Here is a 24,323-nt window from a genome sequence, read left to right on the forward strand (position 1 = left end):
CTGCTTATATTAGTGCTTCAATCACTCTCTGGGCGGTTTACAAGTTAATTATGCAGGTTACACATTGCCTCCCCCCAGCAAGCTGGGTACTCATTTTATTGACCTCGGAAGGATAGAAGGCTGAGTCAACCTTGAGCCGGCTACCTGGGGTTGAACCCCGGGTCGTGAGCACAGTTTTGGCTGTAGTACAGAAGTTTAACCACTGTGCCATGAGGCTCAGACCTTGCACTGTTTGTATTTAAGTTATCCTGTTTGTTTAATTAACCACAACCAGAGAACCAAAAAGTACTATAACACCAGAGAGGGCACTCCAGTCATAATGTGAGTCAGCCTTTGTGCCTTACAATAGTTTAATGGACCAGAACCTGAACAGAATTGCTGACTGTATCTACTGGAAAATCCCCTGAAGCATTCAGAAATCTATCAGATTCTGTTAAGCTCAAGGAATGAACTATCCAAATCAGCCTTCCTACCTTTGCATGGGAATCTGTTAGGTGGACAGTACAGCAGTGACTTTTGCCTCTTTGTCCCTGTAAATGCTTTTCATAGTCAAAAAACAGGCTTTGTGACAGCTAGGAAGTTTCCAATTTGACAAAATTATCTCATAAGATGTTAATATATGGGCTTTGATTATGTGGTGTTTTGATTATCCTTATACGTCATCTCTTCCGCACCTACCCATTGGCCCGCCCCACGTTGGGCGCCACTATGATTGGGTCCTTTTTCTGTGGGGGGCGGACCAAGGGATTCGGCGGGAATAACCGCAGGAGTCGATGTAACGGTCAAAAACGGGTTTGTTTTATTAGCTTTCTCATCAAGTAACTCTGGACCAAACGGGTCCGGCAACTCTTCATTTGTTAACAAGTTATATTTCTTGGGTTTTACCCCAGGCATCACATCTTTGGTTTTCACTATTTCTTCCCCCCAAAACGAGCGATTGCGTTCTGATTCGCGGCCGACGCAGTCAGAACTGAGCAGGAAGTCCTGCAGCAAGGATGGACCACTACAGATCCCTCCAGCCTGGGTAGGAATGGGCTGGCTCCACCAAGGGTTTCTCTGTCCATCATTGGGCGAGAAGCCGAACCCACTCCCGGTCTCCATCCCCTTGAAAACTCACAAGCTTCCACTTTGCTTATCTCTTTCGGTAGAGGCAACAGACCATCTTCCTTCATTAAGTTCGGGAAATTCTTTACCAGTGTCGCAATCTTCTCTCTCTCTACACCTGTCTCCCTTGTTTGCGTACTCTTTTCTTCCTTTCTCCCTTCTGTTCCTTTCTCTCCCCTCTCCTCCTTTATAACCTTGTCCCATCTCCAGTCTCCTGACTCCTCCCCCCAGTCTTTTGTCCTCTCCGCTAGAAACACCTCTATCGCTCTATTAGTACCCCCCTCTTCATCATCCAGTTTGATTAATTCGCCCACAGCACATCCCTCACTTTCTTCTTCTTTAGATGTCTGTGAGGACGGCTCACTTTCCTTCCTTCGCTCACAAAATGCTACTATGGTTAGTAGGGCGAGGAATTCTATGACATGTCATATTTTTTCTGCAACCTATATTAGAATGTATAAATAAGTTTAAAGATGTTTGAGTAATCTGGCGAGGATTAAGTTATTTTTTATTTGCCTGGAAAGTCATGTTTTGATATTTTTAAAGTGTTATGTCAGATTTCTGCTTAATTTTATAATAAATGTGTTTAGGTTGTTTGTAACTCTCCTGACGAGCCAGCAAGCGATGTGAGGGAGATGGGTAGTCATGTGGCTTGCTGACTCACCTAATTGGCTGCAGTCGCTGAGGGAAAGGTGCATGGTTTCAGTCAATGAAGCAAATGATATAAACTGAAGATATGTAACTAATATTTTTGGCACTCTGAAGTGTGACAAGCATATTTCTCCTAACGTGAAACTCTACAAATGTGCACAGTTCCACTATTGCTGTGCTCTTCAACAATTCTATAAAATTACTCTGGCCAGATGGTATAAGAAGGGGAAACAGCCTCCTTTTTGTAACAGACACTACTCCATACATGACTAAGGCAGCCAAGGGACTTAAACTTCCTTGTCCTAAAATGATCCATATCCCATACTTTGCACATGGTTTGCAAACAGTGTCCAAACAGATTCAAAGCAACTGTCCTAAAGTAGATAAGCTAATTTCAAATGTGGAAAAATTGTTTTAAAGCTTCACTTCGAGTACAGAAGTTCAAAGAAATTGCTCCTACTTTCGCTCTCCCTCCCTAATCTGCTGTGATGTGTGGGGGACTTAGCTCAATGCAGCTATTCATTATTCCACAAATTATGATTCCTTGCAGCAGATAAAAGAATTGACTGTTATGAATCTTCCTCCATCAAGATTGTGCAGGATTCCTCTTCTCAAACCTTGGTTGGAAACTTAGCATATATAAAGTCAGATTCAGTGGATTATCAGGATCTCATGCAGAGGTCTCTCCTGTCACCTGTTGCTTTACCCTTGCAGCTGATGATGCTGGGGATGAAACTTCCCTATGCAAAATAGTCCTGCCTAGCACGTCTGCAAAATATGCACAATGTATCAAATGTATCAAGGTGTAAATATCACACAAACGAAGTAGAAGAACTAGAAAATAAATCTATAAAACCAGACTTCCTCAACCCTGCACCTTCCAGATGATCTCCCATCATCTACCATCATCGTTATTAGTAAGGTGAAGATTTCTATGGAATGGAACTTAGTAATGCACTGAAAATTGTAAAACAAATTCAGTGATTTCAAGTGAGCAAAGGAGAAAGTGACTGGAAAAAATGGTGATTAATTGCAAAGAGTGCTGCAATCTAATTTTGGCTGTTCAACACTTTGCAAAATATCATGTCTCCCCCAAAATAAGACAGGGTCTTATATTAATTTTTGCTCCAAAAAAACACATTAGGGCTTATTTTCAGGGGATTTTTTTTTTCATGTACAACAATCTGCATTTATTCAAATACAGTTGACGACGATAATCTGTTCCAGCAAAATTGCTGTAGAATGAAATCGTCATCAAGCGGGGAAAAAACCCATTGAAACGCATTAAAAACCAGTTAATGCGTTCCAATGGGCAAAATACCTCATCGTCCAGCGAAGATCCTCCATAGGGTGGCCATTTTCCGGTGCCTGTAAAGCAAAAAATCAGTCCTGAAAAGAGTGGGGAGCCATTTTGAAACCCGGCGATCAGCTGTTTTTACTAGGGCTTATTTTCAGGTTAGGTCTTATTTTTGGGGAAACAAGGCAATGAACATTCAAAATGGATTTGAAGTAAAAATTGATGACTTGGAGCCAGAATTTTCTCCAGGTAATTTGGCTGTTTTCAAATTTGTTCTTGCGATGTCAAACAGAATATTTCCAGAGACAACATACTGACAGAGATCAGAAAGAGTTCTGAATCTGATAACCTTAAGATGCAATTCTGCTATTGGCAAAAACTAATCCAGATATTATGTGTTTTACTCTGAAAATGTTCATTTGATTCCTTCAGCACTGGCACTTCTGGACTAGAAGTGACAAAGAAGAAACCTTTTAATTTCTATGTGTGTGTATAAGCATAGAATGAAGAAAAATTGGGAGCTAATTTCAGAAAAATTGTGAAGTCAAATTAGTAGTTTAATTGGTCATATTAAATGATTTTAAGGTCATAAGTGCTTGCATATTTCCAACATTTTAGGTCATAGAAATCCTCACCTTTGTAGTCAATATTATATCAACTGAAATGAGCTTTGTTTTTATCTTCCCAAGTGTACATAGTTCTGTAACGTGATGAATAAGACATACTGTACCTGTTTGAACTGTGATACTGAGGCTGATACTGACTTTGCTTTAATAGAGTGGAAATAATTACTGTAAGTGTATCCAGGGTTTTACTGATGGGGGAAAGTAGATACTCAAAATTTATTACTTCTCTAATATGCTATGGTTCCTTCTTTTTCTGAGCTCATCTTAAAAGGCTTTGGCTCTGTGTAAAACACACTGCCTGTTTCTTAACGCAGCAAGCTGAAATGCAAATTCTAGCTTTTAAATAGAATTGGACAAACATTTTTTAAGAATGGTCTGTTCTTTACATTGCAAGCCAGAAGTAAACACTAAGTGGAAGAAAATGTCTTTGGATCTTATTTTTGCCTAGTGTTTCATTTTTGTTTGTTTATTTTTATATGCCTGTAGTCCCTTGTAATTCGAGAAGACAAGTCTTTCAGTTCTGTTTTTCTCACTGATTCATAAGTGTTACAAACAGAACAGATGAGTTAGGCCTCACGTTCTACTTCTTCATCCTTGTTGTTTTTCAGATGCAATTTCTATTTCAGTTTTTTTAAAATGGAGACAATATAACACAACAAGCATTCTCTATAGAGTAGATTTCTTATATCTTCATACAATTTGAATTTTGGCTAGTAGGTTTAACAATAGGAGGTTGATAAAGTTCTGTAAGAGTCCAAGGGAAGGGTTGAGGCAGTTTATCTGATCTGACAAAAAGTGTTCAGAATTCTGGATTTTAAGTAGTTTAGAAAGCGAGAGAAAGAAGACTGCTGCTTTATTTTTATCTAAATGGTATTTTATATACAGTGGTGCCCCGCATAACAGGTGCCTCGTTTGACGACGAATCCGCATAGCGTTTTTTTTTGCAATCATTTTTGCGATCGCATTGCGATGTTTTAAATGGTAAAACATCGCTTTGCAATGATCGGTAAGCTGTTTCGCTTACCGATTTTCGCATAGCCATGTTTTCCTAACAGCTGATCGGCGGTTCCAAAATGGCCACCGGGTTAAAAAATGGCCGCCTGCAGTGTTTTCGCGCCCATTCCTCGCTTACCAGGCAGCGAAAATGGCGGCCGTATGGAGGATTTTCGCAGAACTGTGAGTTTTTTGCCCATAGGAACGCATTAAATGTGTTTTAATGCATTCCTATGGGCTTTTTTGTTCCGCATAGCGACGAATCCGTATAAAGACGATTTTTCCAGAACGGATTAACGTCGCTATGCAGGGCACCACTGTAAATGGTTGGTGTCTAAGAGCTGACTGATCTACAAGTTCCTAGCGAACTAAAGATTCATCAGTTAACAATAATTCTTTATTTTGGTAAAGGGGTGCGTTAGTAGTCTGACACATAATCCAATGGTTTGCAAAGCAAATCTATGTTTTTATTAAGACATTGGCTGAAATTCTTTGCGTGGCCTAGTGAGTCACAACTGGAGTAGGCCCATTGAATCAGTGGAACCTGTAGAGGATTCTTTAAATCCCCACTGATTCAGTGAACCTACTCTAGTTGTGGTTTACTATACCAGGCAATGGAATTTCAGATATTGAAAGTTATTAAAATTCTCTTCTTGTTTTGCCAGTTTAGGAACAGTGTACTTCTGGATTTTCAGATTTTGGTTTCCAAAGAGCCTAAGAGTGATAAATCCAACTAGATGTCTGGATTAGGACATGTTTATTTGGAAATCTTAAATTGGAGGGAATATATGTTGAATCTTAAACTTAATACCAGCAGATTGTTAACAAGGATGAATGTCTTTGTTCAAAACTGTTGTTTACCATGAAAAAATTAAGTAATGACATTTAGTTTGGTCAGTTGATTCATTCCTGATCTGCTGAACTTCTAATGTCATGTTTCCTGAAGTACTGTACTAGGATAAGATTAGTTTATCTTCTAACTTCTATAATTGAAATAGACAGTAAAATGTCTCCACTGTTGAGGTCTGTTTGTAGCAAGATGGTTTCCCATGTGCACTTGCTACATGGAAATCTGTGATGTTTTGTATGCAAAATATTCTCTGGTACTGGGCTTTCTTGTTCTTTTATCTTAATGTAGGAAATAACGTGCCTTGGTATTCCTGACATTTGTTTGCTTAGTTTTTTTTTTCAAGTTTCACAAGTTCACACTTGCTTTGTATTTAGCCAATAGTTCTCAATGTCTTTGAACCTGGGCCTTCTTTTGAAACCTTTCCCCCACTGCCTTCTTAGTGTAGTACCATCCACGTGTTCCAAAGGTACATGTGCTGAGATCATTCCATGCCTTTATATTCTTAAGCAGCATGGCTTAGACCAAGGGTCGCCAAAGTATGGCCTGCAGGCCATATGCCACCCATCTGGCCTTTTTATCTGGCCCGTGTGTGTGCGCACAGGGACATGAGTTTGGGTGTGTGGGAGTGGGTGTGTGCACATGCATACAGGTGCATGTGCATGCTCCTTTGGCCCTCAAAAATATTTCAAATATATTATGCGGCTCTCTGAAAAGTTTGGAGACCCCTGGGTTAGACTGAATCTGGCATCCTCTTGCTGCCTCCTGAAACTTTGCCAAGATTAGAAGAAATCAGCAGCTGGTTGAGCCCTTCTCTTCCAAAACTGCATTACAATGATGTACTTGCAAGACTGCAGTCACCTTAACAAATCTGATGCAGACTAGAAAGATATGGGGCATTTGACCTTTCTCAAGGTTTTGTCCTTCAGTTGAGCTTTGCACACACCTCCTTCAAGTACTACAAGCCCTTTAACGGGGACCATCTTACAGATTGGCACTTATGGAATTTAACACACACACATATGCATAGTAATAGTTCCTTTTTCATGAATGTTTTGCACAGACCTATTCAGACTACAGTACAGCTCACTTATATATGCATGGGAAGACAGCTAGGCAGACTTCACAGTCTGCCCTTTTCTAGTGTATGTGGAAAGAGAATATATCTCAAGCCAATAAGGTTAAAATTTTGAATACAGACAATTAATATAAAGACAAGGATCCAACTAAATGTACAGTATTTGCCAATGTAAATTTCAGTGGTGAATTGCCGCGAATTAAGAAGTTGCAATTTGTATTTCTTGCTTTACCTAAAGTCACATGACTGGTGTGTAAGTAGACATATGACTTCCTAACTAGTGCCAGTTCACCTCTGAAATAGTATGCTGTTGGGTGTCATGCTGGCAGATGTGAGTAATGAGATTCTGGCCATAAAGTGTTTAAAATTGCAAATTCTTAGTGTGAGAAGATCACAAAGTAGGAGGAATTTTCCTTGTCTGGCTGAGCAGGTGTGTGGAATACTCATGTGTTTTCTGTTACATGCCAAATGCCTCTGTTCATAGTACAGTGGTGCCTCGCATCACAACATTAATTCGTTCCAGCGAAATCACTGTAGAACGAAAACGTTGTGATGCGATTTTAAAAAGCCCATAGAAACGCATTAAAACCAGATTAATGCATTCCTAGGGGCTTCAAACTCACCGTCCAGCGAATATCCTCCATAGCGCGGCCATTTTCGCTGCCTGTGCAGCGAGGAATCTGTGCTAAAACACAGCGGGTGGCATTTTGTTTACCAGGTGGCCATTTTGGAACTGCCGATCAGCTGTTAAAAAATCATTGCTTTGCGATGATCGGTTCCCGAAGCAGGGAACCGATCATCACAAAGCGAAATTCCCCCATAGGGAACATCGTTTTGTGATTACTTTTGAGATCGCAAAAAGTTCGTCATGATGCAGTTTCATTGTCAAACAGAGCGCCTGTCTTGTGGGGTACCACTGTACTAAAATCTGTCAGGTGATAGCAGTTTTCCTATAGAAAAGATACTTTGCTAAATGTTTGTTTCAGATTAATCACTATTCCAGGTGTTTTGTTTTGACTTGCAGTCTGAATTTAAAAAAAAATATTTAGCATCCACTTACTATTATTCTGCTGCTCGGAGCAGAATTGGGAGGGGCAATTTTCTGAGATTCCTGCTGCTTCTGAAGCTTGCCATCTAGTCCAGATCTGCTCTAGATGGTGCCTAGAGCAAATTCTGGTGAGTTATTTTGGAAAGGAGGGAGAACGACTGAAAATTGTCCTCCTCTTCAGTTGCATGGACGCATGCCTCCTTCAATCACAGAGAGGGGTACTAGTTGGATGTTATCAATTTGTTTTGTCTGTGTATGTCAAATCCAAATGAATCAACTTGGTTTTTTATTTGGATTGGTCTTGTATTTGTAGTTTGAGTTTCTGTGGATAAAAGTTTTTAAAAAACCATTAAGTCCAAGTTTGAACCTGCTGAGTTTATTTAATACTATCTTGGTATCCATTTATGATTACTAATGAATTTTATGAAACAGTAGCTGAAAACCTGTTGAAATGTTATGTGAAAGATGTATGTTTTTATCTGGCCCAGTTTAAGGTATCTCTGTAGACATTATCTGTTGCATGCTGGGTCACATGACTTGGGATAGTGTCTACAAAAATTTCTTAACTTGAGGCAATTAGCCTCCAAAAGTTATGCCTTTAGCATAAAAATTCTGTAGTATTCCACCCAGTTTGTATTTGATAATGCAGAATATCCTGCAGAAAAGAAAATTAACCCATATTGATTATCATTATTAACTCTTAATATATTTATGCTTAATATTATAATCGAAATCCTTTTTGATAAGGCTGTAGCTGTCATATCTTGTAGCAAAAAATCTACAGTATTCACTAATTATAGTGAATATGGGGAAGAAATTTTAAAAAATGAATATCTGATTGTTTGAATAACTATGGATTTGTTTTCTGACAGTAAATATTACTTTATTGGTACTGTGAATTCCTTTATATAGCTGTATATACTGTGCTAGCCATTTCCTATCTTCTTTTCAAATGAATAAAAATTATACAAAACTTCTACATAGACATTATTCCTATGATTGATGGCTTCTAGACTATTTCTCCTTCAGTTCAACCCCAGCTTTTTATTTGTAGGAAGAATTTCTCTCCCTCTGTAATGCAGGATAGCGACCTACATACACTTGCCCTGCGCAAGCCTCTGTGCAACATGCAGGATTAATTAGTCGTTTTCCACAGTACCCAGTTATTTTACTAGGTAATGTGTACAACTCTTCCAGAGGACTAATCAATTTGCTGTTGTGAGGACTACAGCGTGAAGAATTGAGTTTAGAATTTACTTCACTGACATCTGCTTCTGGATTTGCAAACATTTTGTTACTTAGAATATTCCCACACAACACAATGTTTTGAAGCTGACTTCAGTTTGAGTAGGTGACTCTGCTTGTGACCACCCAAGATTAGTCATTCTATATTTTTTACAACAAATATGGTATGTTGTGAAAGATTATAAAGTTATGATATCTTTGAGTTTGCAAGGAATTTGAAAATGGAAAAAGGGTGCAGTGTTCAGGGCCTCCATGGCCCAGGTAATTAGAGATGAATTTGGCATCTTGGGCTAGTTCTCAGTCATCTTAAGATATGTTATTACCGGAGCAAGTTAGTTCAAATGAATTCAGTCAGATTCTCCAAGATATGTCTAAACGAAAAAGTGGCTAAAACTTCAGGGAAAAATTGGTTATAAAATTTCTCAAATTTGCTTCCAAATTATTGTCTGGGTGTGAAGGCTGTGTGTCCAGTGTCAATATAAGAAGCATTTTAAAACAAAGAATAGGAGTTCATTTTTTTGAACTCTGGCTCCCAGATTTCTCTAAGCATTCCCAAGAAGAATATTCCCAGGAGTTCCATCCACAGACAAATGCCTACAGACACCTAATTTCAATCACATGGAATAGGACCAAGCTTGGAGTTCTGTGTTTCTTGTTAATGTACAAAGTGCCCCAGTGCTTCTTGGGATGCCTAGGTCCTCAGGGGAGGTATTGCTGCCCTATATAGACCCTAATGGGCAGTGAGATTATATCTCCCACAGAGACTTAGACTTCCCACTTAGCACTAAGAATTTTTTTTTCTTGTACTTTAACATCAGGAAAGCCTCCTAGGCCCTGTTCCAAGTGGGTAAAATTTAGTTTATTCTTCGTGCTCTCTGTGAATGCACATGAATGGGTTAAACTGTGCCTGCGCAGGACTCAGTTGGGACAGAGTTCTCCTTGTATGTGTTTTATTTTTCGATTCCTTGTGGTGACATAGGCTTTTCCTGTTTTGTTTTTGGAGTTTTCATTTGAGTAATTTCCAATGTGTGTTCTGTTAAAGGGGTGTGTGTATTCTGTATATATATAGTCCAGAAGCAGAATATATATACCGTATTTTTCGCTCCATAAGACGCACCTTTCCATAAGACGCACCAAATTTTTAGGAGAAGAAAAGAGGAAAATATAATCTGTTTTCTTCGCTCCATAAGATGCACAGACTTTCCACACCCCTGTTTTGTGGGGAAAAAGTGAGTCTTATGGTGCAAAAAATACAGTATATTCTGCTTCTGGACTAAAAAAGCAAAGTGTGCTACTAATATACCACCCAATAGTGTTTAAACCCTTCTCTGGGCAGTTTACAATTTAATTATGTAAGCTACACATTGCCCTCCCCCTGTGAGCTGGATATTCAATTTACCAACCTCTAAAGGATGAAAGACTGAGTGAACTTCGAGTGGCTACCTGGGATTGAACCTGGATTGGGAGCAGAATTTGTGCTGCAGTACTGCAGTTTAGCTACTGCATCATGAGGCTCCTAATCCTCTCTGGCCTTATTTTATCTACTGGGTAGTTTTGGCAAGTTCTTTAAGATGAGTGCCAGTTATAACAGGTATGGGGTAAAACCAAGTGAAATAATGCTAAACAGGTGGTCACTTTTGTATTAAGTGAAAGGACTGGTACGTGAAAGACATGGAAATGAGACAGGCATCCCCTGAAATGAGACAGAAACCAACGTTTTTGCTGTGCACATTCCTAATATAGACACACTTGCATGGATACGCGGATGAGATTAAGCTGTCCATTTTTCAGAGCGCAGATGCAGAAATTTCTGACCAAGATGAGATGTAGTTGAACATCTTGATGCACTAGGGGTCAGCTGTTTTCCTTTGGAATCTGTTTTTTGAAGTTATTTTGTTCATGGATGGTTACCTTGAAGTCAGAGACAAAATATCCAGGGAATTTTTCGTAATTCCAGTGGCTAGAGAACCCTTTTGACACCAGGGACTAGTTTAGTTGAAGACCATTCTCCCAAGGACTGGGGGGGGGGCAGTTGGTGGGTGTCCGTGCATGCGGGAGTAGGTGGGTACATGCCTGCGTCCATGCTGGAGGGGGGCCTTCCTTCATTCTGGAGGCAGGTAGGTGTGTGTGGGGGTAGGCAGGTGAGTGGGAGGAAATGTGTGCGTGTTCCTTTAGCCCTTGAAAATCTTTCTGTGGCCTGGTCCTTCTAAGGCCACGGATCGGTACTGGCCCCCGGGGTTGGAGACCCTTGCCCTAGCTTATTATTGTTTTCTTTTTTTCTATTGTAGCTCCTGTTATCAACAGATACAACAGAAGAGTATCAGGTAAGCTTTTATTTGCAATTTTCATAATAGAAAGCCATCTTAAAATAACTGTGGAGTAACCTCTGTAACTCAGCAGCTGAATGTGCATTTCCTTTGTTGGCAAAGTTGATGAGTATGTTTTAAAATCATTCCTCAGTCTTTAGTAGAATAAATGTAACCATTTCTTCTGCTTAGATTTTCATGTAGGTTAATTTAGTCTTGCTTTAAGTAAACAGAAGATTATTTACACAGTTTTCTGGGTAATGTCAGTTCTAACATAGGTTTTATGTCATCTGCTATGCCAGTTTCTGAAAGAACCATAAGTAAGTGTCTCCTTGGTGGTCCATCTTTTTGTCAGCAAAGCTCAGTGTAAATGGCCATCTTTGCTTCTGATACTTTCAGAGCAGAAGAGTCACCAATTTGCCAATAATTATGTGTTTACTATTATCCTTTGTTGGTTTGTACTTAATAACTTGATCCTATTTTCGAATAGTCTACTGTATAGTTTTGGATATGTAACATACCATTTCACAAATACTTGGTCTTGTAGTCCTACAGTTCCTCCTTTAACTGTATCTGTCACAGTCTTCCTGTCTGTGGCCATATACCTTCATTATTTAGGCTCCATGCTCTTTGTCAGTTGGCCTTTTTTGCTCCTGAAATCAAGTCACGTTGCTCTGAAGTTCAGTATAGCTTGCTTGGCATCTGAGGGACAGGGAATTTCTTAAACTGCTTGAGAAATTTGGGAGGAAACTAGCAGAAATTAGCATATTATTGTATAGCCAAAAAAGAGGGAATTTATTCTTCATTTTTCCTTGTGAAAGATCTTTAGGTACATTTTTTACCAAGTTACTAGTGTGCATCAGAATCAGACCTGCAACTGGTCAGAGAAGGACTTCCAAAATTACAACTCAGTCCTCCCTAGTACTTGAAGATTTCTAGCAGGAATGCTTTTCAGAACCATATTACACTGGTTCTGAAAGAATTGCACTGGCTGTTAATATGCTTCTGATCTGAGTTCAGATTATTCATGGCACGTAAAGCTCTAAATGGGTTGAGACCTGGATACTTGAGAGAGTGGTTCTTCCTGTATATACTTCGTCAATTGCTGTGTCTTGCCATAGAGAATTATCCATTTAATAAAGAAGTTGGGAAGATCTTAGCTGTGGTATCTCAATTATAGATTATTCTCCCCTTAGAAGCTTGACTGGTGCCGACATTAACCTCATTTCAGTGCCAAGGTAAAGCATGAAGTTAAAACATGAAATCATTCACTAAAGCCTTCAGGGATGAGGCATCATAGCTTCAATAGGCTGTGAATGCTCCTCTGATGCTGTTGTTTTAATGCATGTAGTCCTAAATCATTGTAAAGTATTGAAACAGTATTACTGTTCTGCTTTGGCTGACCTCAGCTGGGATACTTTATTTATTTATTTATGTATGTATGTATGTATGTATGTATGTATGTATGTATTTATTTATTTATTTATTTATTTATTTATTTATTTATTTGATTTACATGCCACTCCCTTAGTGCAAGGACAATGCTGGGTGGTTTAGAGTTTAAAATGAAAACTTCCACAAAACCCCACATAGCAAAATACATTCAACAATAGGGTGATCAAACAGTATAGGTCTAAAATTCATACAAAAAGAGGGGAAAAAATAAAATTAATATTAAAATTAACAGCATCCAGGAGCATTGGTATCCTTTTCTGGCCACCATAATTTATGATATCAACAGGCTGGAACATATCCGGAGAAGGATTTCCAAAAGCAGGGATTATTAAAATGTGCACTGTAGTGCCCTGTGGCTCCCTGGTGTGCTGGCAAGTCAGCTAGGAGCAATGTGGAAGCTTCTCTTTGTTTTCTCACTGAGCTGGTAGTGGTGATGGTAGTAGTGCTGCTGCTGCTGCTTTTCTGGCTCCTTTGGGCTTCTTTGCTTCCTGCTCTGTCCCAAACCCCTCGCTTCTCCTCCTCAGGGGAACCGCAGGTCGAAAAAGTTTGGGAACCACTGGCCAAAGTGGTAAAAAAAGGAATCAAGCCCTTTGAGGAAGGATTGGAGGAGTTGTATTTGTTTAGCTTGCAGAAGAGAAGACTTGGAAGAAGATATGAAAGCCAAATTTCAGATATTTTAAGGCATAGGTCGGGGAACGGCTAAATTACCCAAAATGGGGTAAAAGTTAAAATCCTGGGGGTAATGAGCAGAATGGATGGGTGGGTGAATGGATGTGTGTGTGTGTGTGTGTGTGTGAGGGAGAGAGAGAGAGAGAGACTGACTCAAAACTGAAAAAAAAAACACTGGAAAGAAAAAGAGAAACCTTGAATTAAGGCGGGGGGGAGGTGGCTATTTAAGGTGCTGTCTAGGTTTATCATTGCTTTTCTTCCAAGAAGCAGGCATCTTTGAATTTTGTGGCTGCTGTCACCCTCTTCAGTGATCATGGAGCCCAAGAAAGTAAAATTATGTTGAGCTTCAGATCGTTTTTTGCACTCTCCTTTTTCACCCTCATTAAGAGGTTCTTTAATTCCTCCTCACTTTCTGCCATGCTTTGTGTAGTCAATGAAGCAGAAGTAGATGTTTTTATTGAACTCTCAGGCTTTCTCCATAATCCAGCGCATGTTTGCAATTTGGTCTCTAGTTTCTCTGCCCCTTCGGAATCCAGCTTGTACTTCTGGGAGTTCTTGGTCCACATACTGCTGAAGCCTACCTTGGAGGATTTTGAGCATAACCTTGCTAGAGTGGGAAATGAATGCAATTGTACAGTAGTTGGAGCATTCTTTGGCACTGCCCTTCTTTGGGACTGGGTTGTAGACTGATCTTCTTTTCCAATCCTCTGGCCACTGCTGAATTTTCCCATGATGATGATAAAAAAGTAGCGCAATGGTCCTTTGATTTTGGGCTGTGGCACCAGGGTGTGTGACATGGCCTTTAGCCTGGTTTGTTCCTTTTTGCACACCACACAAAGAATGATTAAAATGGTAGGGAGAGCCCCCTCCCAATATTGCGTTGGCTGTCTCTAGCAAGCATGTTATTGCTAGCACCACTCTGGTAGCCACTGATGATGATTAAATCCTCTGCGAGATAGCAAAAATTTAATGCAACTTGCTAGGCACGTTGGATACCTTACTACTCCCTATACCACACCAAATCAATATAAAATAGATACATATAATTGTAATTTCATAAAATGAGGCAGAGTTATAAAATTTCCATTAAAACTGATAAGACATCCCCTTTCTTTCCAGTTAATAGCATTGTATATCCTTAGTATAAGTAAAAGCTCAGCCATTGTTATATTAAAAGCATTATATTATCCATCTAAAATCATCTACCCAAACATCTGCACGTGAATAACCATTGCTGCAGCACAGAATTATCATATGGAAGATGGAGCAAGCTTATTTTCTTTAACTTAAGAGGGTGGGGCCTGAAGCAGTGGATTCAAATGACAAGAAAGGAAATAAAACATTAGGAAGAACATATTAACAGTAAAAGCTGTTTGATAGTGGAATGGACTGCCTAGGAGGGTGGTGAGCACTCTTTCATTGGAGATTTTCTAACAGAGATTGAATGCCCATCTGTCAGGGCATCCGTTATGTTTTGTTGCCAATACTGGGCCTTAACATAAAATAACAAAAAGTCCATGTCACACATCCAGTGCACTACTTGAAAGAAATTGTAAAGGAGTGGAAAGGAATGATTTTGTTAAAGTTATTAAAGTTACTAGCTCCAAATTTCATAAACGCCAGTTTGTGCTTGAGGGTTCCAGAATAAATGGCCTTGGTTAATATGTCCTGTATTTTCAAATGAGTTGCAGACTGTTGTGTTAGGTTGCTTTATAGCACTTGCTGTTGTATATTGCTTTAAGTTATGTAACTTTAGAACTAGCTTTTTATGGGGCAAGAAAACAAAACTTGTGAAGACTGTCTAAACCATTTAAGCTCTTATCTTTGGCAACGTATGTGACTGATGTGGATATTTTCACAGTGGCTCAGATGAACTGAATATGTTTGCCTTGTGTTGTTAGTTCAGTTGGATAAATTTTAGACATCTGCAAAAGGCAGTTAAACATTATGATTTCAGCTGTGCTCTAAGGACATAGGTTGTAATGGTCCAGATTTCCCCCCCCCCCCACAATGCATCTAGTTTATCCAGTTCATTGTAAAGTAGTAAAGTCTAAACAGGACTGTACTGCAGATTTTTTGAAGCCTGTCAAAATGAATGACATTGAAGAAAAAGAAAAAGCAAGCAAACTGCTCTGGTATAGTGTTCCCAAAAATATCTTATGGATGAGTCAAAAGTGAGCTTATCCTGAGTAGTTGGTCGTGAATTTTTAGGACCAAGTGAAGAAATTCCTTTGTAAGGAGAGGTATTTAAATACTGTGGAATATGATCCAGCAGTCTTACTTTCTTTTGTTTAAGGGTCCCAAGAGCCCTAATGCACTCTATTTTTAGAAACAAAAGATATTCCAGTTTAAATTTCTTCATTAAACCGAAAGTTAAGAGAAAATTTGCTGACCATTGTAATGTTTATAATTTGAAAGGCAAAGCAAGATGCAAGGAGAGGTGACTAATAGTATGGTAAACATGATTCTGGGTCATTCAAGGTGTGCTCATTGATTAAACTAGAAAAATGTTATAAAAGCTGTTTTTCCTGGAGTCACTGGTTAGGATTGCAAACTCTTCAAATTTGTCTTATTTAATACTTCCAAATTAAAATAAATGTTGAAATTATCGCCCAGTTTATGGAACTAAGTTTCTTAAAATCTAAAATCATTATAATTCTTATGGCTTAAAGCATAATCTGTTTTACAAACAAGGGAACTTAATTGTTGATGATATTTAGGATTGGATGTGCTCAGAACAGCTTTCAGGATTATAAAGAGTTGAGAAGCCATGTAGTCATGAATAGCTTTGGTATGATCCCTTCTTGTGTCAGGTGTTTGAATGATGATCTGACAGGTATCTTCTGTAATTTTAAACATATATATATACAGTGGTACTCCCAGATATGACCATAATCCGTTCTAGAAGATGGACGTAACTCAAAATGATCATAAGTTAAACCACCATTTCCCATAGGAATGCATTGAAATGCAGTTAATCCGTTCTGACTGAAGAAAAAAATCACACACACACAAAATTACTGCAAGACTCATTGGAAATGCACAGAAAACAAATGGAACAGATCAGAAATGCACAGAGAACAAAGGGGCAGGTCGGAAATGCAAAGAAAACAAAGGGAAAAGCAAGGGAAGCATGCAGGACTCACTGGAAATGAGGGGAACCCCCAAAAAAGCAACCAAACCCCCCCAAGATCTCTTGGAAATGGAAGAGAAAGCCAAAAAACAAACCAACCTCCCCCAAGACCCATTGGAAATGGGAAAAAACACTCCAAAAAGCAACAAAACCCCCGCAAGACCCATCGGGAATGGGGGGGGGAACCCAACAAACAAACAAACCCCACAAGAGGCATCATAGCACAGAAACATAACCCCCCCAGCTCAAAACCATGTTGCAAAAACAACCAGAACAGTTTTTAAAAAGCAGTTTTTGAAAAGCTCCACACACTAAAGATGATTCAATACGATCAAGGCCTGTTATGATTCCTTGCCTTTTTTATTGCCTGTAACTCCATTCCACCCTCTGCTAGAGCACCAGGTTCATGCCCTTTTTGAAATATAAGCTATTAGTTTATTCAGGACGACTCCCATGAAGCTGTCAGAACTGCTTGGGTACACTTAGTTACAACCTATGCAGAATAAATGCTTGAAATAGGTTGAACTATCCAGTTTCCCAAGCCAAGATTCTGGATTAATTTGTTATGATCTGGCCACAAAATATTTTTCAGGGTGGTATGTAAACAATATAGGCAGTCTTTTGGGCAATAGAGTTCAAAATGGATCAGTCCTGTTGTTTTCAGCTACATGTTCAATTAATTGAACAGGAAGAGAAGGCTCATGGTTTTGCGTTTTAAATTCTCTCTCTAACCTGCTACTTCCTCCTCAAGTCTTGTCTTTATAACAGGCTGAGACTACCATTCTTCTGCATCTCTGAAACCGCTAGTACTAGGCAGTCATGAATTACATCATGCACCAGATCTTAGTAATTATTTTTCTATCATGTAGAAATGAAGGCAAAGAAAACGTGCAGCAATATATTGGTTATATTGCAATATGGTTATATTGATTATATATAAATATATATATTTATGGGTTAGGTGTAGGGATGGGGGACGGGCATGGGATAAACGTGGTGCAAATCAACATAAGCATTTAAAAAAATACATTTCTGAAGGGGCATATTGAACTTGTATCATGACAGATGGCTGGAGGTAACTTTTTATTGAATGCTTGTATATGTAAAATTAGCAGATGACAGATTGGACTAGAAATTTCCTCATAGATACAATTGGTTTCTTTACATACTTTAAATTGGGCAGAATTAAATGTTGTCATTTTCTTTACTTTGAAGAGACCTTGTTTTCTGCTCCCTTTTTCTTCTGCATCCATAGTTAGAAGAAAAAAATACCAGTCTCAGATATGCAGATGACAGCATATTATTGGCAAAAAGCAGCAATGACTTGAATCAGCTCCTGATGAAGAGGAAAAAAGAAAGTGCAAAAGCACAAATGTAGTTGAATATTAAGAAAATAAATCTCATGATTACACAAGAAATTTCATAATTTTAAGGTCAACAGTGAAGCAATTGAACTTGTTAATTTTTTTAATACCTTGGTTCAATTAGCAATCCAAATGGAAACATCAGTCAGGAAGTCAAAAGCCTGAGACTCAGAAGGGTAACTGAGAAGGAAATGAAAAAAATCCTTATGCACAAGGATGTATCACTGGAAACTGATGTGAAGATCATCTGCACATTGATATTCCTGATTACTGATTCACAGTTCAAATGTGAAAGCTAGATAGTGAAGAAAGCTGCCAGGAAAAAAAAATGATTCATTTGAAATACTATGTTGGAGGAGAGCTCTATAGACACCGTAGACTTCCAGAGAGACAACTAAGTGCATTCTTGATCACATCAAGCCTGAACTCTTCCTAGAAGTAAATATGATGAAATTGAGGCTGTTATACTTTGAGTACATCATGAGAAGATGGCATTCATTGGAAAATGCCATGACAAATATAAGGCATTATAAAAATAAAAAGACTAAATAAGAAATGATTTGAAAGAAAGTTGCAAGAACTGTGCAGGGCAATTGACAATAGGACCTTTTGGACTTTACTTAGTCATTGGCTGAGCATATATTGAAAGCAGCTTGACAACACCTGACAATAAACAGATCAGGCCTTATTATCATTTAAACTGAGAAAAGTGATAAGGCAGGCAGACAGTCCAAACTCACTGGGTAGTGGTATAACAAAGAAGTTTCAGATGTAGAACAAATACATGCAGGGTTATGACTAGAATTTTTTTTGCTTTACATTGTTTCTCAGATGAAGTTTGAGCTCTTAAAATGGCAGTACAAAGGTTGGGCAGGCTTTGGTCATATCAAGACTATTACTGGTATTGTTCTATTTGAGAGGCAGCATCCCTCAATTGCTGCCCTTTGAGTTGTCTATGGTGCAGTCAGTACAAGTTGCTTACAGTTTTTATACTCATTGCAAATAGTGGTTTAAAGAGAATTAGTAGAACAGAATAAATGACATTAAAATGAGTATGAGCTTTTATCATGCATAGTTCCATAAGACATGCTCTTTCCATTTATCCCAAAGTTGCATAACTTACATCTCACATAATTATCAGACTGCCTTTTAGGGTAAGGATAGACTGCCAGCAGTCACAAACGCACCACACCTCCCCCCTTCTTGCTGAAATGCTTAGAAATATTCAGGAACCTCCCTCAGGTTTTTGTGCCTCTCTCCTGCTGTTTAACAAGGCCTCAACTGTCAAACTAATTGCTTTCTGTGGCTTGAGCACCTAATTTGGCTGCCTTTTGTCAATAGATTTCAAGATTTAGGATAGTTTCAGTTTCTTATGGAGATGTCTTCATTTTTGTTAAGTATGTAGTTGAAAATACTATCTTTTAATTGGAGTCTTCTAAAAACATGAATTTATTTTTATCTAGAGGTAAGGAAATAATGGTGTTCCTTCCTGATTCTTACATTGCCTTTTTCTTTCAGGGTAAGCTGTTGCTTTCCAGTCTGTTTCAGATAAACTGTGTGCTTTGCAATTCCTAAGGGCATATCTATACACAAGAGGTTTAGTATAATTCCAGTAGATTCCATTTCCTCCAGAATGACTTCAAATATAAGGCAACAACCAATGGAAGAATTAGAATGAGCACATTTTAAGCATGAAATATTTTTTTCATGGATAGGTGATGTCTGAATCAGCTAATATGCCTGTGAGATATACCAATACATACTGCAGGTAGCTATTGTATTCTAAATAATGTTCTCAGGAGAGCTGTTTTGGATAAGTACTACTGAGAAATATTGCCACAAATTTATTATAACTCAAAGAAGTCCCTGACGTCCTATCATTTCCTAGTCAGGGTTTGCCAGTGCACTTTTCCCCACTTGTGACAATGTACTGCAGTGGATGCTGTTGGATGGCTGTAACAAATATGTTGTATCTAACAATGAGCTAACATACAAGGCAGTAACAAAATTTTAAAGGGAAGAGATTTCAGAATTATTTTATTTCAGCTAATGCATCATCCCATGTGTAGGTAAATGAATTAACAAATGATTGCCAAGCTCTTTTGTTTAATAGATGGAGCATACCTTGAGAAATGCTAACATCCTACTGCAAAATCTTTTATCTATGCTGCATTTTGTTGTAGAGCACAGCCTTTTAGTAAACTAGAGAGCTCTCAATGTGCTTAGCCTTTGAAGGTATTTCTTTATGGCTCTTGGAAATGGCTGTTCATCATGTCAGTGGATATTAGAAGATCTCTTTTGAATCAGACCACTAACCTGATTACTCCAATATCCTGTTTCCTGCAGGGATCAGTTGCTTTTGGGAAGCCTCTAAGGTGAAGATGAGCACAACAGTATATTCCTGTCAGTGGTACTGTACTGAGATACAGTGGTGCCTCGCTAGACAGTTACCCCACATAAGTTTTTTCGCTAGACAGTTACCCCACATAAGTTTTTTCGCTAGACATTGGCTTTTTGCGATCGCTATAGCGATTTGCAAAACGATTCCTATGGGGGAATTTCGCTGGACAATGTTTGGTCCCTGTTTCGCAAACCGATTTTCGCTAGACAATGATTTTGACAGCTCCCTTCACGCTCGCAAACAGGTGTTTTCGGGACCTAAGCTTCGCAAGATAGTGATTTAAACAGCTGATCGGCGGTTTGCAAAGCGGCTTTCCTATGGCCGCTCTTCACTAGACAATGACGATTCTTCCCCACTGGAACGCATTAAACAGGTTTCAATGCATTCCAATGGGGAAATGCTTTTCGCTAGACAATGATTTCGCTAAACAGCGATTTCAGTGGAATGGATTATCATTGTCTAGCAAGGCACCACTGTATGTGCTGCCATTGATCCTGGAGGCCAACGTACTCTTTAATTTTTAGCCCCACTGGGTGGGACTCCACCTCTCTCCCTCTCACCCCCCTTCCCTGCTGCATGCACATGTGACTTTTCCACAACTGGAATTAAAGGGGTTGTGCAGAGGCAGAAAAAAGCTGTGTGGAGGGGGCCAGAATTTCATGTTCAGACACACGCCTTAGAGGTAACCTTATTGAAGGTAGCATATATGTAGCCTTTGCAGCCTAATAGGAGTTTGTCTATTCTTTAAAGCCATTTTAGTTTGTGAGCATTACCAGATCCTGTGACAAGAAATTCCATATAGTTTTGACAGTGTTCGGTCTGAAGTAATACTTCCTTTTAGCTGTCTTCAATGTCCCGTCATTCAACTGCATTGCATAAACTCAAATTCTAGTAGTGGTGATAGAAAAGGCAGGATGGGATCTCTCTATCCACCTTTCTTCACATGATATGTAATCTTGGAACCCTCTTGTTTCTTGCTTTTTAAAACACTGAAAAGCACTTAATTTAAAAAAATCCTAAACTTTCCTAGTAAAAAGTTGTTCCAATCATTTCAGTTAGCCTTGTTTGTACTTTTCAGACTCTATAATATTGCTTTTGGAATATGGCAATCACAAATGCATAGTATTTCAGGTATGACCATAACACAAATTTATTTAAAACTTTGTGGTGTTTTGGCAAATAAGGGTGTGTACCATTAGTGCTGGTGAACACCTGCATAGCTTTTCTCTGTTTCCTCCAAGAAACTGGTATTAATCATTTAACTGCCCCCAAAGTAGTCTTGCTCTCTCTCTGAAATTACTATACATTGTCCATCTTAAAACAACATTTCAGAATCTGTTAATGTGCATTGCTGGAAATAAATTATTCATAGACCCAACACAGGGACAGATATAAATTTAGAAAGAGAATGCTGCTGTGGGCACTCTGTGAAAATAGGAGTCAGTTTGAACTTGAACCTTAGACTAGCACAAACCTTCCTTTTCTGCCGACTCTTATCCACTGTTTGTTTGAAATCAGGGTATGGATTACATAATATATTAGCCCAGATCGGAATGAGTCTTCAGATCAGTATCTTGGGAGATTCTGTATGTTTTTGGCTTGTTTGGGGTTTTTTTTGGTATATTTTGAATGTACTGGGCACCCAGGGAGAAAATGGCATTGCTGTGTACTTTGTGTACTGTGTTTTTTGTATGTGGCATAATGTTCAGCTAGTCTTTGAAACTGTGAATTGCCATGAAGAACTTTTTGTTCTAACCCTGGAGTCAAGGGCTTTTTTCACACTTGTTTGCTCATCAATTCTTTTGCGCACACAGGCTGCTTAAGTTAGCCCTGCAGAGTTCCATGCATTACAGCCTGCTTGTACCTTTCACTGTTTCAACAATCTTTGCTTTTAACCTTTGAAAAGCACTCTTTGAGTAGTTCATTTGGTTGTTAGTTTGTAAATTTAATTAGCTGCTCTATCAATTAGCATCACTATAAGTTAGTCCTGACTTGACGGCACATAACATGTACACAAAAAGGAATACACTTACCTGCAATGTTTAGCGCATGCTCCCCTCATCTCTCATTTCCAGGAACATTTACTGCTAATCATCAGTAGGCTCTCATTGTGGTTGTGTGCAACAAGTTCAACAAAGCTCAATTTCTTGCTCATGTTGCTAAAACTCAGGACCAAGAGTCCTGTTCACTCCACAAACATTTGGCAACAATATAAGAAAGAAAGAAAACAACTGAAAAGGAGTTGCATTGATACCCTTAATGCAATCTCGAGGATCGATAGCTTGGTGGTATAATATGGCAGTGGCAGTAAAACAATCAAGCGCAGTATCATGAGTGCAGCCGAAGATCCAGAACCTGAAGGGTTAACTGTAGCTGAGGAGAATGCTGAGCGATTAGAAATACAAACACCTGAATCGTCTCCAGATTCTCCTCCCCCAGTAGACAGGCTGAGGGCCAGGCTTTGGGGAAGACTTATGACAAAAAGGTCAGAGGATCGCTTGAAGGCTGCCCGCAGAAACATCCGATCAACTAGCCCTGAGTTCTGACAGGATGAAAAGGCTTCCAGCAGTTCAAGGGCTGTTTTTACTATATAAACAGCTCTCAGACGGTTGAAAGTCTGAGGAAGCAACAAGTCAAACCTCTGGCTTGCATCCATGCTCCACAACCTTGAACCTTGTTTTCTGGACCCTTGGCTTTGGACTCTGACCCTGGACTACGTTGTGCGTTTTGGCTTTGGACTCTGACCCTGGACTACGTTGTGTGAGTTGGCTTTGGTATTTGGATATCTGCTCTGCATTCCCTGAATTCCTGATATAGGACTGGCTTATCAGACTCTGCTGTTGTAACCCCCGGGAACGTGACACGCAGAAGCCCCAAATCTGTTGCTGTTGTTTTTCCACTGAGCAAAAGGGTTGTGAATCTTTCAGTTTTCTTTGTCTTAGAAGGAAATGGAGAAGAAAAGTCACTCTTTTAGCTCCATAGTAAGATTGCTGTGTGAGCCAATTTCAGTAAACTCAGGGAATTGCTGGTTGTAATTCCATGGACAAAGAGAAGAGAGTTCAGGATGGATGGGAATTTCTTAAAAGAGAGATACTAAAGGCACAGTCTAAAACTGTTCCAATAAGAAGGAAAAACGGGAGATGTCTAAAGCTAAGTGTTAAAAAAAGTACAAGAAATAGAAAAATGGGGAAAACACCAAAGAGGAATACAAGAAAATAACCAGTATATGTAGGAGGAAAGTAAGAAAAGCTAAAGTGCAGAATGAACTCAGGCTTACCAGACAGATTAAAAACAGTAAAAGGGTTTTTTTAGTTATGCCTGCAGCAAAAGGAAAAACAAGGAAATGATAGGGTCGCTGTGTGGAAAAGATGGCCAGCTACTAGCAGAGGACAGGGGAAAGGCTGAACTTGTCAACACCTTCTTTGCCTCAGTTTTCTCCAAAAAGGAAAATAGTGCTCAATCTGAGGGATGAAGAGCAGGTGATGTAGTGGGGGACATGCAGCACAGAATAGGTAGAGAAGTATTACAGGAATACCTGGCTACTCTAAATGAATTCAAGTCTCCTGGACCAGACGAATTACATCAAAAGATACTAAAAGAACTGGCAGAAGTAATTTCAGAACCATTGGGAATAATATTTGAGAATTCTTGGAGAACAGAAGTCCCCGCAGACTGGAGGAGGGCAAATGTCCCTATTTCCAAGAAGGGAAAAAATAGAAGACCCAAATAATGATCGCCCAGTCAGCCTGACATCAATTCCCAGAAAAATTCTAGAGCAGATAATTGAACAGTTTGTTATTACATAGAAAGCAATGCTGTCATCACTAAAAGTCAGCATGGGTTTCTCAAAAACAAGTCATGTCAGACTAATCTGATCTCTCTCTCTCTCTCTGTCTCTCTGATAGAGTTACAGGCTTGATAGATGAAGGGAACACTGTGGATGTAGCATATCTTGATTTCAGTAAGGCCTTTGACAAAGTTCCCCATGATATTGCAAGGAAGCTGGTAAAATGTGGGCTTGACAGTGGTACTGTTTGGTGGATTTGTAACTGGTTGACTGACTGAACCCAAAGGGTGCTCAGCAATGGCTTCTCTTCATCCTGGAG

General features: G+C 39.1%; 1 protein-coding gene across 1 annotated transcript in view; it reads left to right on the forward strand.

Annotated features, from left to right (window-relative positions):
- PRKAR2A (protein kinase cAMP-dependent type II regulatory subunit alpha) overlaps positions 1 to 24,323 on the forward strand; it is a 111,674-nt gene that overhangs the window by 13,627 nt on the left and 73,724 nt on the right. Inside the window, exon 2 of the mRNA XM_072989313.2 lies at positions 11,178 to 11,213. Within this exon, the coding sequence (XP_072845414.1) occupies positions 11,178 to 11,213 (36 nt within the window). The remainder of the gene's footprint in view (positions 1 to 11,177; positions 11,214 to 24,323) is intronic.

The sequence above is a fragment of the Pogona vitticeps genome, chromosome 2 (genome assembly GCF_051106095.1).
Source record: "Pogona vitticeps strain Pit_001003342236 chromosome 2, PviZW2.1, whole genome shotgun sequence".
In the NCBI taxonomy this organism is placed as follows: domain Eukaryota; kingdom Metazoa; phylum Chordata; class Lepidosauria; order Squamata; family Agamidae; genus Pogona; species Pogona vitticeps.